Source organism: Culicoides brevitarsis, chromosome 3, assembly GCF_036172545.1.
Source record: "Culicoides brevitarsis isolate CSIRO-B50_1 chromosome 3, AGI_CSIRO_Cbre_v1, whole genome shotgun sequence".
In the NCBI taxonomy this organism is placed as follows: domain Eukaryota; kingdom Metazoa; phylum Arthropoda; class Insecta; order Diptera; family Ceratopogonidae; genus Culicoides; species Culicoides brevitarsis.
Genome location: NC_087087.1, coordinates 29,884,499 through 29,901,038, shown reverse-complemented (window position 1 = coordinate 29,901,038; position 16,540 = coordinate 29,884,499). Strand labels below are relative to the sequence as shown.

The window sequence follows — 16,540 nt, the reverse complement described above, 5'->3', positions numbered from 1 at the left end:
TTGTCAAAGAACTTTGCGAATTGCAATCATTTTTTCGAAAAAAATCTTAATTTGTATGAAAAATTACATTTTTGAGGCTACTTGACCTTATAACTTTTGTTATTAGAGAGAATTAGGCGCTAAAATAGGGCAACTGTGGTTCCTTCAGTTTAAATTATGACTTTATGACGTGCTAAAACTTTTTGGGTAACCGCATAGATGAATATTTAATGTGAGAAAAAATATTTTTTTTTGTTCTAGTGCACTCGGAAACTCAGTATTAATAAAAAAAAAGTGCTTCACAGTATTCGAAAAAAAAAAATTGCCAATGCTAATTTTTAAGTCAAAAAAGTTGTTATCATAAGAAAAAAAAATGTTAAATGTGGAAAAAATGTCATCTACGTTCGTCATAATGCAAATTTGTGTGGCAACAGCGTGGAATACCTGCTGCATCATTTATAGTTAAATGCGACAAGACAATTACAACAATCATCTTTCGTACAGATAACGAAAAAACGCCGACTAATAATTCGGCAACAACCATTTCTCCGATAGATTTTGTCGAGAAATGGGGCCTAACGCCAGTTTTGAGGCCCAGACAAGAGCAACCACGGAGCGTCGGTGAGAGTGAGTCAGGTGGCCAGCCCCCTCTTCAAAACGATAGGTAAGCACACACACAGGAAAAAAATATGTATTTTTAGCACGCACAACCGCATTTGCACGGAATTCACACACAACGAACAAGAAAAAAATATCCACCAAACAATCGTTACCCATAAAGTAGGCAATTTCATCGCATTCATCATTTATTTATTTTTCTTTTTCCGACTTATTTTAGAGCGATAATGTTTGCTTTGGGGAAAAAAATTGGGTTTAATCGAAGATTTTGTCTGTCCGTAACGATTTATATGAAATTCTGATAAAACCACGTGACTCAATTAGCAAAAGAATCAAAAAAACCACGTGGTTTAGAAGAAATTTTATTGAACCACGTGGTTAATTTGATTTTTTTAATATAATTTAGACACGTGGTTAAATAGTATATATAAAAATTCATTAAACCACGTGACTAATTGATCAAAAATATCAAATTAATCACGTGTTTTAATTGAATTTTTTTTAATCACGTGGTTACTTTGATCTTTTTTATTAATTATTCATAATAATATTTATATGAAATTTTGTTTAACCACGTGAATTGTTTAAAAAGATCAAACTAACCACGTGATTCAATAGAAATTTCATTCGTCGTTAGTTTGATCTCTTTAAATAAAAGTCACGTGGTTACATGAAACTCATATAAAATTTATTCAAACCACGTGACTTAATTTTATTAAAAAATAAAATAAACCACGTGGTTCAATTAAAATTTCTTTGAGTCACGAGGTTAAGTTGATCTTTATTATATAATTAAACCACGAAGTTAAAATGAAAAAGAAATAATTTAACCACGTGACTTAATTAGATCATAAAGATCAACTGAACCTCGTGACTCAAAGATTTTTTTATTAAACCACGTGGTTAATTTGATTTTTTGTTGATTTAAACACGTGGTTAAAATATATTCGAATAAAATTTTATTTAACCACGTGACTAATTTATCAAAAATTAAATTGACCACGTGTTTTAAAGATATTTTTTATAAAGCCACATGGCTTATTTTATTTTTAAATATAATTTGGTCACGTGGTTAAATTTAAATTACTTTAAGCTTCGTCGTTTATTGAAAAAATTATTAATTTGGTCACGTGGTTAAAATTAACTTTCAAAGAATAATTTTAAAAAAAATCCACTTTAGATCTAAATTTCTCCTATCGATGAATTTTTACCTTTTTTATGTTTCATTTCCTAACTCTCCGCCAACATGTGAGCGCCAACACGATCGAATTCGCAAAAAAAAGACCTAATCTATTTAGCTTATTATTGTGTATTTTTGGCATTATTTATGCATAAGGCGTGACTTTTCTGTTTCGTTCTTTGTCCAAAACTTTGGCGCCTTCCATTGTTATTGAATGCAATATAAATTGAGACAAACAGCACCGACAACATTAACCTACATTACACACGTAAAATGATTTTCATTAACTTTTCTCATTTTTTTTTCCTTTCTAGGTGAGTATCGACCATTAATTGAAGGTTTATGGAAAAAACGATAAAAATCCGTCGTCCCGTTATTCGTATCGTAAGTCAAAAAATACTCATTAAAAGTTGGCAGGTTCAGACAAACTTTTTGGATTAAAAAAGTTTTGGGAAGCACACAAAAAATAAATGATCAAAATTATTATTATTTATCAATTCAAGATGTTAATTAAAATGCAACAAAAATTTATTTAATTATCCGTAAAAAGTTTGGAAAAACATGCAAATGAAGCGATTTCTGACTTTTTTCTCTCTCTCGGTTTCTCGTTTAAAATAATAAATAAAGAGATACATTTTGTACAAAATTTAAAACATTTTATGGATGCCATAAAAACCTTACCGCAAAAACCTAAATCGAAAGACAGGTGATCCGAATACCGGATTATGTTCTCAAGCAAACATGATTTATAACATGCGCTTGCTTTAATGCAACTTTCTTGTCTTCTTTCTTTCTTTGCGCTCCGTCACAGAGAAATAAATGTTCAGACATGCAAGAAGACAAGGATGCATAAATAAATTCTAAATTAAAAAACCACAAAGTTATAACGTTTGAGTCGCTGTCGTATAGGGCAGTATTTGTGCTACAGAGGAAACCTCAGAAAGAAGAAAATGCTTCGCAAAATTTAAATAATTTTTAATTCAAAAGAGTTGCATATATTTGGCAAAGTTGGCGGTAGTGCCGAGGACGAGAATGATGGTAAAACGATATTATTTAAAATGCAGCTGAAAATATTTTTTAAATAAAAATATTGAAGTTGAAGGATTTATAAACGGTTTTGTTTTACCGTTCTGTAAAAAATCAGAAAAAAATTAAATTAATAAAAAATAAAAATAAAATAAATATATATATTTTTTTAATTTTAACAAAAACTAAGATGAATAAAAATTAATTTAATTTTTTTAAATATAAATAAATAATAAAATTAAATTAATTAAATAAAAATTAAATAATTAATAATTTAATTTAATTTAATTAATTTTTTTAATTTTATTATTTATTTATATTTAAAAAATTAAAATTATTTTTTATGCATCTTGATTTTTGCTATAATTTTAATTAATTTTATATAACAAAAAATTATTCATTTAAATAAAAAAAAAAAACAAGAGAAGAATATTTAATTAAAATTAAAAAAAAATAATAAATATACTGAAATTTCATTAAAAATTTAATTCTTTGAAAAACATGAATCAAATAATTTATATTTTATTTTAAATAATTAAATTAAATGCAAAAAAAAATTGGTAAAAAAATTCTCGATATTATGAGATTTTTTAAAATATTTGCCCCTAATATGTTTAAAAGAAATTACAATTTAAGTCAATTTTTTTTCGAATCGATTCACAGATTAATCAAAATTTATTTTAATTTTTTTAGATTAAATTTAATATTTTTTTTATTAAAAAAGTTCTCAAAAATACAAAAATTTTGTAAAATAATTTTTATTTAAAATAATATTTTTTTAATTCATAAAGACAATAATTTTTCCAAAATTTCAAGAAAAATATAAAATTTTATAAAAATTTTTATTTACTTTATTTAAATTAAAAATTACAAAAAATAATGAAATTTAATCAAAAAATGTAAAATTTAATTTTTTAAAGTGATTAAAACTTTATTTTTATTTTATTTATTTTTATATATTTTTTTTTTATTTATTTATTTATTTTTATTTATTTATTTATTTTATTTTTTTTTTTAATTTTTTTTATTTTTATTTTTTATTATTATTATTTTTTTTTTTTTTTGATAAAATTAAAGAAAAAAAATTCAATTTTAATGTATTTTTGCTTAAAATCCTTAATTTTTTTCCAAAATAATGTTAAAACTCAATTTTTAACGTAAAAAATTCTTTAAACCAACCCTCAAAATTACAAGAAAACATAAAAAAAATAAATACCGGTTAAATTGCTCATTTCACAAAATATCTAATTTCTTTTTAGTTTATCATCAAAGAATTTCCAAAGGACCATCCCCGAAAAATAATTTAAAGTTTCATTATGTCACCAAAAACATATCAAGTTGCATTTAATGGAAATTACTCAAGAAATTTGACAATTTTTGCAAACAAAAAAAAAACAACCAGTCGCTTCCATCGCAAAAACGTCTTATTAACCTTGTATCTCTTCATCTCGAAAAAAAAAGTAGAGCAACAAAGCGTCAACAAAACCGACTGGCAATTGAATTAAAATTTCATGGCAAAAGCATATTGAATTGGCTCCAAATTACCACATCCAGCCAAACTGGCTGCCAATTAATCATTTTTTTTTTTATTTTCGTGTGGGGTTCATCCGTTTTTTTTTTCTCTCGCTCTCTACGTTTTCCTTCTAACACCATATGATGATAATTTTTTTTTTTTATTTTTTTCGAAATGTTTTCGTTTTCATGTACGAAGGTCCCTTTCACACACAGATGTAAAAGTCGCACTCAGTGCGAAAATTGTCGGATTTTCGAAAAAGACGACGGCGCCTGCGTCAAAATCCTTCGTTGTATTGGTGTGTCGTTGTGTGAAGAGAAAAAAAAAACAGTAACATTTCGATCCAACAATCCCGATCACATGGTTTGGCGAAATTTTCTTGCCTTGTCATTCTGGATTCGCAGCGAACAAATGAAATGTCAATCGGTTTAATGCAAAAAAAATTTCTTCGAAAAACGAAGAAAAATAAGAGAGAAGAAAAAACTAAGGCCCAAAACTCAGCAGGAATAAATGTGTCAAAATGAGTAATCCGCATTTTATTTCACGTTCGCCACCCAACCTTTTCCTCAGCTGAATGCCTATCGTGCCTAATGCTTTCATGTAGATATGTGTCACCTTTCGTTCCTTTTCGGCGAGCAGCAAGAAAAAGTTTTTTATGGGACTTTTTATGATGTTGCAGTACCTCACAAACTTTTACATGATGTACTTAACGTGATGAGTAATGTTGAAAGAAGGAATTTAATATAATGAAATTTTCTTTGGATGAGCTAATGGAGACGCCCGGCATTTTTTTCTCGTCAAATAAATAAATTAAGTTGAATGGCCTGAAAAAAAAATGCTCAAGTCATCCATGCATATTTATGAAAAACCAAAAAAAAAAGAAAAATACAAAAAAAAATTAAACAGTCACGAAACAAGAACAATTCTTGCCATCACAGAAAACACTTTCCAGATGAAATTCGTCTGTTTTTTTTCTGTGCGCAAATATTTCTCGGCTTACGTAATGAAACAATGAACATTATCACGATATGTTGCTGCTGCTGCTCGATAACTGTTGATTTTCCTCTATTTTATAAAATGAATTAATATCTTGTGCGGTTTCCCTACATTTTTATTATTATTTATCGATAAATTGCTGTCACGCAGTAATTGGATTAAAAATTGTGTGATTTATTTGACGTACACGGATATGTACACGAACGGGGGATTAACAGAGATGTATAAGGTCTTTGAAAAGGATTTTTTAATTTTTTTTATTAAATTTTAAGTATTTGAAGAAAATTTAATAAAAATGTGCACTGGGTTTTTTCTATTTTTTTTCTAACTAAATAATTTAAAAAAATTTAAATTTAATAAGATTAAATTAAATTATTTTAAAAAAAATTTAAAAAAAATTAAATAAAATTAAAATTAAATTAATTTATTTAAATAAATCCCAATGCACATTTTGATAATTAAAAATTTTTGATCGTTTTTGTATCACAATATTTAAAATTTTTTACTATATTTTTATAAAATTTATTATTTGCAAACAGTTAAAGATAATTTTTTGGACCATTTTGACATTTACAAATTCTTTTAACCATCAAATTGTGCATTGGGATTTTAAAAATTTTTGTAGATCTGCGCTTCTACATCTGCATTTTCCTTAATTTTGAATATTTTTAATACTAAATTTAATTTTTTTAATAATTTTAAAATATTTTTCAAAAATTCTAAAAAAAATGTAATTTTTGCCCAATGAACATTTTTAATTTTCACACATTTTTAGTTTAAATCCCAATGCATATTTATTTTTTTTCACAAATTTCTTAGATTTTTAAGGATAAAAAAAAAAAATATTTAAGAAGAAAAAAAAATAATAAGAAAATCTAAAAATAAATTAAAAGAAAATTTTAAAAAATTAAAAGAAATTTTAAAAAATCCCAGTGCATATTTGTATTTTTACTATTTTTTTTTTTAATTAATTAAATTATATAATTTATCACATAAAATCCTGCAATTTGATAAATTTTTCAAAAATTAAAAAAAATGTTAATTTTTACCTAATGAGCATTTCAATTTGTTTCATATTTTAAATTTGAGTCCCAATGCACATTATGATGTTTTTTTAGATTTTTGACAAATTTTATGGATTATTAAAAATATTAAAAAATTAAAGAAATTGAAAAAAATTATAAAAAAAATTATGAAAAAATTTTTAAAAAATTAAAAAAAAAATCCCAGTGCATATTTGTAAATTTTTCTTTTAAATCAATAGCAAATTTTTGTGAGATTTAAAAAAAATATTATTTTTTTTATTTCAACACCCCTGTTTTTACAGATGTTTCTTCCTATTGCCATATAAAAACACGACAGACGACCCAAAAATAAAAATTAATTGATTGTTTACTGTTTTCACTCAAAATTCTTAAAAAAAAAATACAAAAAATTCTTCTTATTCAAGAATTACTCATATAAATTATCTGACGCCACATCTCCGCATTCTTTGCAATTAATTCCATGAAGAGAAATAAATTAAAAAAAAATAAACAAAAAATTTGATTAAGTGTCGAGATTCATTTCAGGACAAGCCATTACGTAATTTTTGCCACCCGAACTCCGTCGCAGCTCAAAAAATAATAAACAAAATGTAAAATCAAAATTTCCAGTTTATCGAGCATTTGTCATAAACGTACGTTCCATGTACACGACAACGACGACTTTTCACACAATCGTTCGCTGCCCAAAATAAAAATAGTAGTTATTCGAAATCGTTTGCATTGTAAAGAGGCGAAAGAAACCACGGACGGAATTTTTTGTGTTTTTTTAATTAGATAACAAGGCAAAAAATGTAAGGAAGCGCAAAAACGGAGCTCAAAGACAAAATCATCGCAGCTGCCAATGCAGCGAACGGCATGCGAAAATCCATTAGTTGTGGAAGTCGCGGCGGCATCGGCGTGGGAGAATATCAGTTACGTTCGTTCCCCATTATAAATAAATAATTAATTAGTGAAGTTTGCGGTGCTAATGAAATACGAGCCTTTGATATTTGATACGAGCAACGAGACCTTGCTCAATTGTTCTTTTTTTTTGTATCGATTATTTTTTTTTGTCTCTCCTGTGTCTAAATACAGAGAAAAAGTGAATGCCATGCATCGCAACTAATGTGGCGTTTTGGCAAATAAATGTCTACTAATTGAAACTTGATATGTTGCTAGTTATTTTTGGTGCTATGTGCATTGCAAAAATCTATAAAATGAGTTTTTTTTATTATTAAAAATTTATTCGTGAAATGGATTTTTTTTTTTATTAAAAATTTTATTTTTTTCCTAATTTTTCGGCTGATTTGTTTTTTAAATAAATTATTTTTGTTTAAAAATTAATAAAATTTTAAATATAAAAAATTTTAAACATAGAAAAAAATTAAAAAATACTATGGAAATATTTTTTCTCGAATTTTTTTCAAAAAAAATTAATTAATTTAATTTAATTTTAATTTAATTTTTTTATTTTTTTTTAATTTTAAAAAAAATAAATTAAAAATTTAATTAAATTTAAAAAATTATTTTTAAATTAAAATTTTTTAAAATTTTTTTCTACGTTAATTTTTTATTAAAAAAAAAATTAGTCAATTATTGTTAAAAAAATAAAAATTTTTTTTAATATTTTTTTTACGAATAGAAAAAAGTTTAAAAAAATGTGTAATTAAACTAAAATAATTTCTAAATATTTTATTTTTTTTAAATGAACTCACATTTTCATAGTCCTCAAAATTTCAAGCAATTTTAAAATATTTTTAAAAATAATTTTTTTTAATAAAAAATGAATTTTTGAACTTCAAGTGAATCAGGAAAAAAAATTGTTATTGCAAAAAAATTAAAAAAAATTTATTTAAAAAATGCAATAAAATTAATGGAAATAATTTTTCTCGAATTTTTGCTTAAAAAATTAGTTAATTTAGGTAATTTAATTAAAATTTCATACTCCTCAAAATTTCAACAACTTTAAAAATTTTTAAAAAAATTTTTTTTAAAAAAAAAATCATAATTGGAAAAAAATATTTTTAAAAAAATTAAAGCTTTAAAAATTAAGGCTTTTAGTTTTTCGGTTAGTTTTTATTTAATTTAATTTAATTTAATAATAATTAATTTAATTTTCAAAATAAATTTTAATAAATAAATAAGAATTAAAATTATATAAAAAAAAATAATTAAAAAAAAAATGAAAAAATAAATTTAATAATAAATAAAAAAAAATAAAAAATTGAAAACCTGATCGAAAAACTTAAAGCCAATTAATTGCATTCTTTTAAACAAAAGTTTTAATTTTTTTGCAATAAAAAATTTTTTCAACCGATTCACTTCAAGTTCAAAAACTTTTCATTTTTTTATTATTATTCAAACTATAATAACTAAATAAAAAAAAGTAATATTCTCTCGAGAAAAGGGAGAAAAACAGACATAGATAAAGACGAAGAAGAAGACTTTGACTCGTAACAATCATAATTTCCCATTTTGCTCGTCGATTACTTGTTTCGAAGCGAAGAAAATAAATCAAATAAAAAGTTTATAGAAGTGATAAACTTTCTCCTTGATTAATTTAATCACTTTTATTTCCTTCCCATATCCCACACAGTCCATAAAAAGCGAAAAAATGCCTTTTCTGCGCGAAACGAAAGAAAAAAAAAAGAAAAAAATCGAAATGAAATAAAAGTTGTAATAATAAATTTTTTCCATTATTATTAAAGAAGTTTGGACGTGAAGTGAAGCGCTTGATCGATTTTTACTCAGAATTTATTATTTATTTATTTATCGGTTTTTGAGGTTATCTGAAGCAAAAAACCGCAAAAAGTCACTCGAGAGCCTCACATCAAGCGCAGGGTTAATTAACGTCAACACACCATTGTTCATTCAATGCGGAAATTAAAATCGTTTTGATGCAAGTCTCAACTGATTACACGAGAACGAGCAATTATCACACAACCAACTTTATGAATTTTCGCTAAATATTTATTACAATCGATGTCATTGAGCAATTTTGCCAGCAAAATTATATCTATAACGAAATAAATCAGACACTTTTACTCTGCATTTTGTTGAACATCGACTGGGAATATCATGTCAGGTTTTTTTTTGTGTGCATTGTGCAAACAATGTCACCATCAGAGATGCCTACAACTTTGTGTCGTCGGCGGTATGTCGTCGTTGTCGTTGAACAAATGGCTTTCATTTGTGTGTTTTTCCGTCTGGCATGGCACTTAAATGACATTTTGTCATCTTCTCTAATAGTTTTTGTGGTAATGTCGCACAAAATTTGCAAGAGTACAGGCATAAATTAATGAACAGGGGAATTGATCACTTGATTGATTGGATCATTTTTCCTCTAAATTTCTTTATTTTTGCTAAATTTTTGAACTTTTTATGATAAAATGAGTTATTTGGATCAAAATTTGTTTTTGGATCAAAAAAAATTAATTTTTATTCGATTTTTATACAAAAATAAATTTTTTATCTTTCATGAAGATTTTTTAATTACTTTAGAAATAACAAAAAAATTAAAATTTATTTTTATTTAATTATTTTTTTAATTTGAATTTTTAATTTATTTAATTTTTTTTTTTACTTTTAATTTAAATTTTTTTTTATATTATTTTTAAAATTTAACCATTTTAATTTTTAATTTTTTGATTATACATAAATAATTAAAAAATTTTATAAAAAAAAAATTTAAACTAAATTTTTAGTCAAAATAGTAATTTTTGGTTATGAGGAGTATTAAATTGTGTATGAGGAGTACAAAAATGTGAAATATTCGTAATTTTCATTTAAAAAACTTCTCAAACAATAAAAAGTCGTGTAAAGAATAAAAAATTACACAATAAGGAGTATTAAAACGTAAAATTTGTAAAAAAATATGATTTTTGACCTATGAGGAGTAAGAAAATGAGAAACGTTAATAATTTTTATTTAATTAAATTAAAAAAAAAAATCAAATAATCAAAATTAATTTTTGAAAAAAAAATAACTATCGAGGAGTATCAAAATGTAAAATTGTCAAAAATTAGAAATAAAAAAATATTTTACTTCGAGGAGTAAGAAAATGTGAAAAATATGTAGTTTTAGTAGAAAAACTTCAAAAAAATTCTTAAAAATATAGAAAAATTTAACTCTCGAGAAGTATCAAAATGTAAAAAAAAAATGGAAAAAATTTTTTACACTTCAAGGAATACAAAACTGTGAAAATTTAAAAAAAATAAACAAGAAAAAATATTATCGATTTAAAAACATTTAAAATTTTTTATTAAAAATGTTAAATTTGTAAAAAAAAATATCTTTCATACTTCTTGTATGAAAAAGTTTTATGAGGAGTACAAAAATGAAAAATATTATTATTTTGATAGAAAAAGTAACTTATATAGCAATAATTAACAAAAAATGACCAAATTAAAAATTGAGGAGTACAAAAATGTAAAATTCATCGAAAAAATTTTTTTTTCTTTATTAACGAGGAGTAACGGAATGTGAAATTGCACAACAAAACGCGCATTCCTGTTAAATCTGTTTTAATTTTAATTTTTTATCAACGGAAACAACACGTGAGAGTCCCAGAACGTGCGATATGACACGAAAAAAAAAATCATCGAGCAGAAAAAAAATGTTATTTTCGTTCACATATAATAAATTAAATATTCATTGCCGCCCGCTGAGAATATATCAATCGTCACATTGTTAATTATGACAAAAATTAATGAAAGTGGCCAATTTGCGAGTCTTTGATTTCGCGCGCGCGGTATTTTAATTGAACATGAGTCACGCTTGTATAGATATTTATTACAAGAACTGTCTTGCTCGAAAAAAAAATTTTGACATTGGCGTGTTTGACCAAAATCCGGCTTTTTTGCTGTCAATACAAAAACAAAAAAAAAATCATCGACGAAAAAAAAAGTTTTTTGGACCTAAAATCCTTTTTGGCAGCAAAGACAATAGAAATACAAATAATAATAAGCGACACGGCTTTTATTAGCTTGTTCGTACAGAAAAAAAAAGTTTTTTTGATATTTAGTGATTATATTTTATTTTATTCATAAATGTTGAAGGGCTTTCCCTGCCATTGCTCGTTACACACTGACACACTGAAAATGGTCATAAAAATACACTCGACATCGTGTTTGGCAATTTTCCAGAAGCAATATTTAATTTTTTTTTTCGTTCGTTTCTTTCCATGGAAACAAGTCGGGCGAGATGCAATTTTTCAACGTGCATATCCGTCGCCTGCTGAACAAAGTCAGACAGACACACAAAAAAAAGCTACCGAATAACAATAATAATGCATATCGGATTAAAACGAGGCACTTTTATTAGCTTCTCTTGTCATGTCATGTTTGGCACACGTTTCGCCATGCCGCATAACCGAAAAATTGTTGCTCTAATGGATATAAATTCGCATATTTATTTTATTAAAAAAAAAAAGAAAAAATATCGAATATTTTATTCATTTTCACATTTCATCTCATTGTTGCGCGCGGTGTTGCAATTTTGCGTGTCAACGAGGAACTCCTTTGGGAGAAAATTCATTTTTAATGCGATTGTAATGCGCAAAAACTTTTAAGATGATGAAAATGGAACTTTTAATCCAATCACTTATCGACTCACGCAATTTTTTTTCACGTTTTTTTGTTAAGCCAGCAATGCAAATGTTTTACTTTGATCAATCAATGAGGACATGCGATTAGCAAGTTTGCTTTCAATTTACGTTGCTGCCTTTCATTTTCGACGTTTTCTCTCCTGAGATATTGAACAGAGATGTAACTTCAATTATTTTGCTGACAAAAAAATAATTTGTTGTTTTTTTAATTTTTAACAATTTTTAAAAGATTTTTGAGTAAAATTGCATTTTATTTTATAAATTATTTTTTTTGAATTAGCGAAAGAGCGATTTTCAAATTTTTAACGTTCATTTTTGAAGTTACATTTACAAATTTTTAATTAAAATGTTGAAAATTAACAAAAAAAAATTTTTTTAATTTTAAATTTGAGTTTTTCAATTTGAATTAGCAAAAAAGCAAATTTCAAATTTTTAACGGACATTTTTTAAATTTATATTTACGAATTTATGATTAAAATTTGTCAAAAATTAGAAAATTATTTTTTTTTTTTAATTTTTTTGAGCCAAAATCTATAATTTTGAGCTTTTGAATTAGCGAAAAAGCAAATTTCAAATTTTTAAAAGAAATTTTTTAAATTGACATTTACGAATTTTTGATTAAAATTTGTAAAAAATTAGAAAATTTATTAAAAAATTTCAAATTTTTTAAAAGATTGTTAAGCTTCTTAAAATTTTATGATTTTGAATTAGCAAAAAAGCGAATTTCAAATTTTTAACGGACATTTTTTAAATTGACATTTGCAAATTTTTACACGAATTTTTGATAACATTGAACTAAAAACTCGTAAATTATTCAAAAAATTATTTTTGTTACTCCTTGAAATAGATTCAAAAGCAACACCTCTGCAAAAATATCGAGAAACAGGAAAGAATTTTCATAGGCAAATATTTGCACAAGACAAGATTAAAAAAAAAATATATGAAGACGATGTCAAAAATTTGTCACAACATGTGCTGCTGTTGCCGCTGCTTCGCAACAGGAAAATGAGGAAAAATTACATTTCCCATCGTCGCTGTGCTTCACGCGTTAAGATATTAAAAACTGCAATTTTCCATCTGTTACAGAAATTTAATCTTCGAGTCATGTGCCACAAATGCAAAAAAAGCCAATTTGTATAAAAATGTTTTTTTTTCTTTCTTTATTAAAAAAATTTAAAATCTATGAAGAAAGCTCTTCGTGGAATATTTTTTCCCAATCTTCCGGTCTCAGGGTTTGGTTCAACAGGATGATTTGTTGTTCTTTTGGTTTTTCAGCGGATTTTGGTTTTGTTTCGATTTTTAGCATTTCCATTCCGTTTTCTAAAGCTTTAGCTAATTCCTCGTCGACTTTCTTCGATTTGGAGTCTTTTAACTCAACAACTCTCGAGGACTTTTGTACTTCGTTGTATTTTGCCATAGTTTTTGATGTTTTTCTCAATGTTTGCTGTGTCAATGATTTTTCACAAATGATACTGATTGAATATCAGTACAAAGCTTTTATACAAATATCAGAACAAAAGAGAAAGGGAAAGAGGTCGAAGGTGATTATAATGACTCACCTTTGCAAAATTTCCCATGATTTTGTCCTTTTTGATAGTTGGAAATTTTGGGGAGTTCAAATTAATAAAATTTTTGAAGATTCGGGATTTTTAGTTCTGAAATACATCTTAAAATTAAAAAAAAATATTTAAAAAAAAATATCACTTTTATAAAATAAAAAAAACTATACAGGGTTGCCAAAATTCATAAAAAAAAATTTAGGATTTTTAAAGATAATCTTTTTAATTTTTTTTTTTTTTTTAGGCCGCTCCAAATTTTTTTCTATGTTTTTGTCCCCTGCCCCATTTCAAAAGCCGAAAATCTAATGGGGCAAAATAAAAAAAAAAGTTAAAAATTTCATCAAAATTGAAAACTTTTTCAAGGAAAAAAAAAAATATTTTAATTTTTAAAATTTTTTGTGTTGAAAATCGAAATTTTACATGAATTTTCTTCTATAAAAATATTTCCTAAAAATTATTTTTCAAAAATTTTTGACGGTTATTTTTATGAATTTTTTTTGTTAAAATTTTTAACTTGAAATACTTTCAGATCAATTTAAAATCATCAAATGTCAATGTAGATACCATAAAAACATTTAAAATATTCATGAATGACCAAAATTTGTTAAAATTTTGGCATTTTATATGAAACAGTATTTCAAAACTATTTTTTTTTATTTTGCCCCCCCCATTTTGAAAAAAATGTTTTGGGACAAAAACATCGGAAAAAATTTGGAACGGCCTTAAAGAAAATAATTTCTTAATTCAAAATTTGCAAAAAAAAAATAATTTACAAAGTTAAATTAATTTGTTTGAATAAAAATTAATTATTTTACAGGGTTGCCAAAATTTCATCAAAATCAGTTATTTTTTTTTCATATTTAAATAAAAAAATTAAATTAAAAATAAATAAAATATTTTAAAACTAAAATTAATTTTATTAATTTATCCTTATCATTGATAAAAAATTAAATTTAGAAAAAATAAAAAAAAAAATAAAACCTAATAAACAATTTGAAAAAAAGCAAAATTTAAATAAAAAATACATTAAAATAAAAAAAAAAATTAAATAAAAAATTTAAGTTAAAAAAAATTTAAAAAATTCTTTTACCTACTAATAAAAAATTCTTAAAAAATGTCCCAAAATCAAAAAAAAAATTAATTATATTAAAACAGATTTAAAAAAAATAAAATTAAATTTATTTCAAAAAATTTAAAAAAAATACAGTTTAAGTGCTCAATTATTTTTTTTTAATAATTTTTAACTTTTATTAATTTAATAATTAATTTAATTTAATTAATTAAATTTAATTTAAATATTAATTAAAAATTAAATTAATAATAAATTAAAAATTTAATAATTTTATTTAAAATTTTAATTAAATTTTAATTAATTCAACATAAATTTGACTTTAAAAATTTTTAAATTCATTAAGTTTTAATCTAATTGAATTTTCATCCATAAATTTGGACTCTCCAATAATCAAAATTCCGAAAATTCCCTCTTATTGAAAGTACATTTCAAACAAAATATCATTTATTTGTGCGAAAATGTACAAAGAGAACACAAAGAATAAACTCACAAGATTTGTTTTGTCAAAGTTTTGGGCAAACACCTACATTCCAGGCATTGCTTAGGTGTTGCTTTTGCTGGTAAGCCATAAAGAAAAGGTTATCATTTGTTCTCGTCTCCATCTTAATGGAGACACAAGCAAGCCAAGAATGCGGTAAATAACAAAGGTGAGTGTTGTGGGTTGGAATTTTATCGATCCAAAGTTGCTTTTTTTCTCTCCGTAATAATCGTCGTTGTCGTAAAAATGTCTCTCAAGTACCTTTTCCGTGACTTAATGAACTTTTTCATGCTAAAAATATGCCGCACCACAAACACACTTGTGATGCTCCAAAAACCTAAAACTAAATAAGGAAGATTTGTGCAGGCGGCGGCGGCGGCAGCAGCGTGTGACATTAACTATTATAGATGAGTTTTTGTGGCTAAGCCAGAATTTTTTTTTTCTTTTTTCATTCATCATCTTTTGCGAGACATATGCGACACACTCCTGTAATTATGATTACTTTGTGTGCCTTGTTTGTCGTCCTGTGTGTGCAATGCAGGTGTTTTTTTTTTATTATTACATTTTTTTTTGTTTGGCTTGACAGGCGAACATATGACGTGTCACATAAATCGTAAACGAAAAAAAAAATTGTTCAACGAGCAAAATGATTAACAACTGCGACAAGTTGCTACGGGAGAGAGAAAAATGAATTTTCGAACGGTTTTCATCTCGAATGTGGTGTCGAGATTTGCTGGAAAAAATAAACTATTAAATCGCATCGCTTCTCCGGTGCATGCAGTAATAACTCAATTATTTTTGTGCCTGAAGTTGAACTAGTTTTTCATTTTGAAAAGTTTTTCTTTTGGAAAAATTAAGAGATTTGGATTGTAAATTTGTCTGAAAAGGAAAAAAAATAATTTTTTATTTAAATTTTAAAAATTTCAAAAAATATTGGAAAAAAATTCAGAAAAAAAAGAAAAATTAAGAAAATTTATAAGTTTTCAAAATTATAAATTTAAATTAAAAAAAATAAAAAAAATTTAATAAATTTTATAATAAATTTTTAAAGTTCAGAAAAAATAAAGAAAAAAAATCTAATCAAATTTTGTCATGAAAAAATTTAAAAAATATTTTTTTTTGCTAAAGAAAATTGAAAAAACTAACATTTTGTCTGAGAATGATAAAAAAAAATAAATTTTTAACAAAATTTTATAAGTTTTAAAAAGTTATTTGGATAAAATTAACAAAATTAAGGAAATCTTATTGAAAATTAAAAAAACTAAAGAAAAATTCATAAATTTAATCAAAAAATAATTTTTTAAGAAAAATTTTAAAAAATCAGTATAACTCGGTAAAATTAAGAAAACTAACTAAAAATATAATTAGATTTTTTTTCAAATTGATATAAAAAAATTATTCAGATAGTTGTGGCAAAATTTGAGAAAAATTCAGAAAAAAATTAAAAAATTTGAAAAACTTAAATTTTTTTTTAAATTCGATTCAAAAG

At 24.4% G+C, this 16,540-nt stretch overlaps 1 protein-coding gene across 1 annotated transcript in view; it reads left to right on the top strand.

Moving 5' to 3' along the window:
- Nucleotides 1–398: 398 nt before the first annotated feature.
- LOC134835489 (potassium voltage-gated channel protein Shaker) overlaps nt 399–16,540 on the top strand; it is a gene marked incomplete at its 5' end in the record, with an annotated part of 38,649 nt that continues 22,507 nt past the window's right edge. The window contains one exon of the mRNA XM_063850368.1: nt 399–643. Coding sequence (XP_063706438.1) covers nt 399–643 — 245 coding nt within the window. The remainder of the gene's footprint in view (nt 644–16,540) is intronic.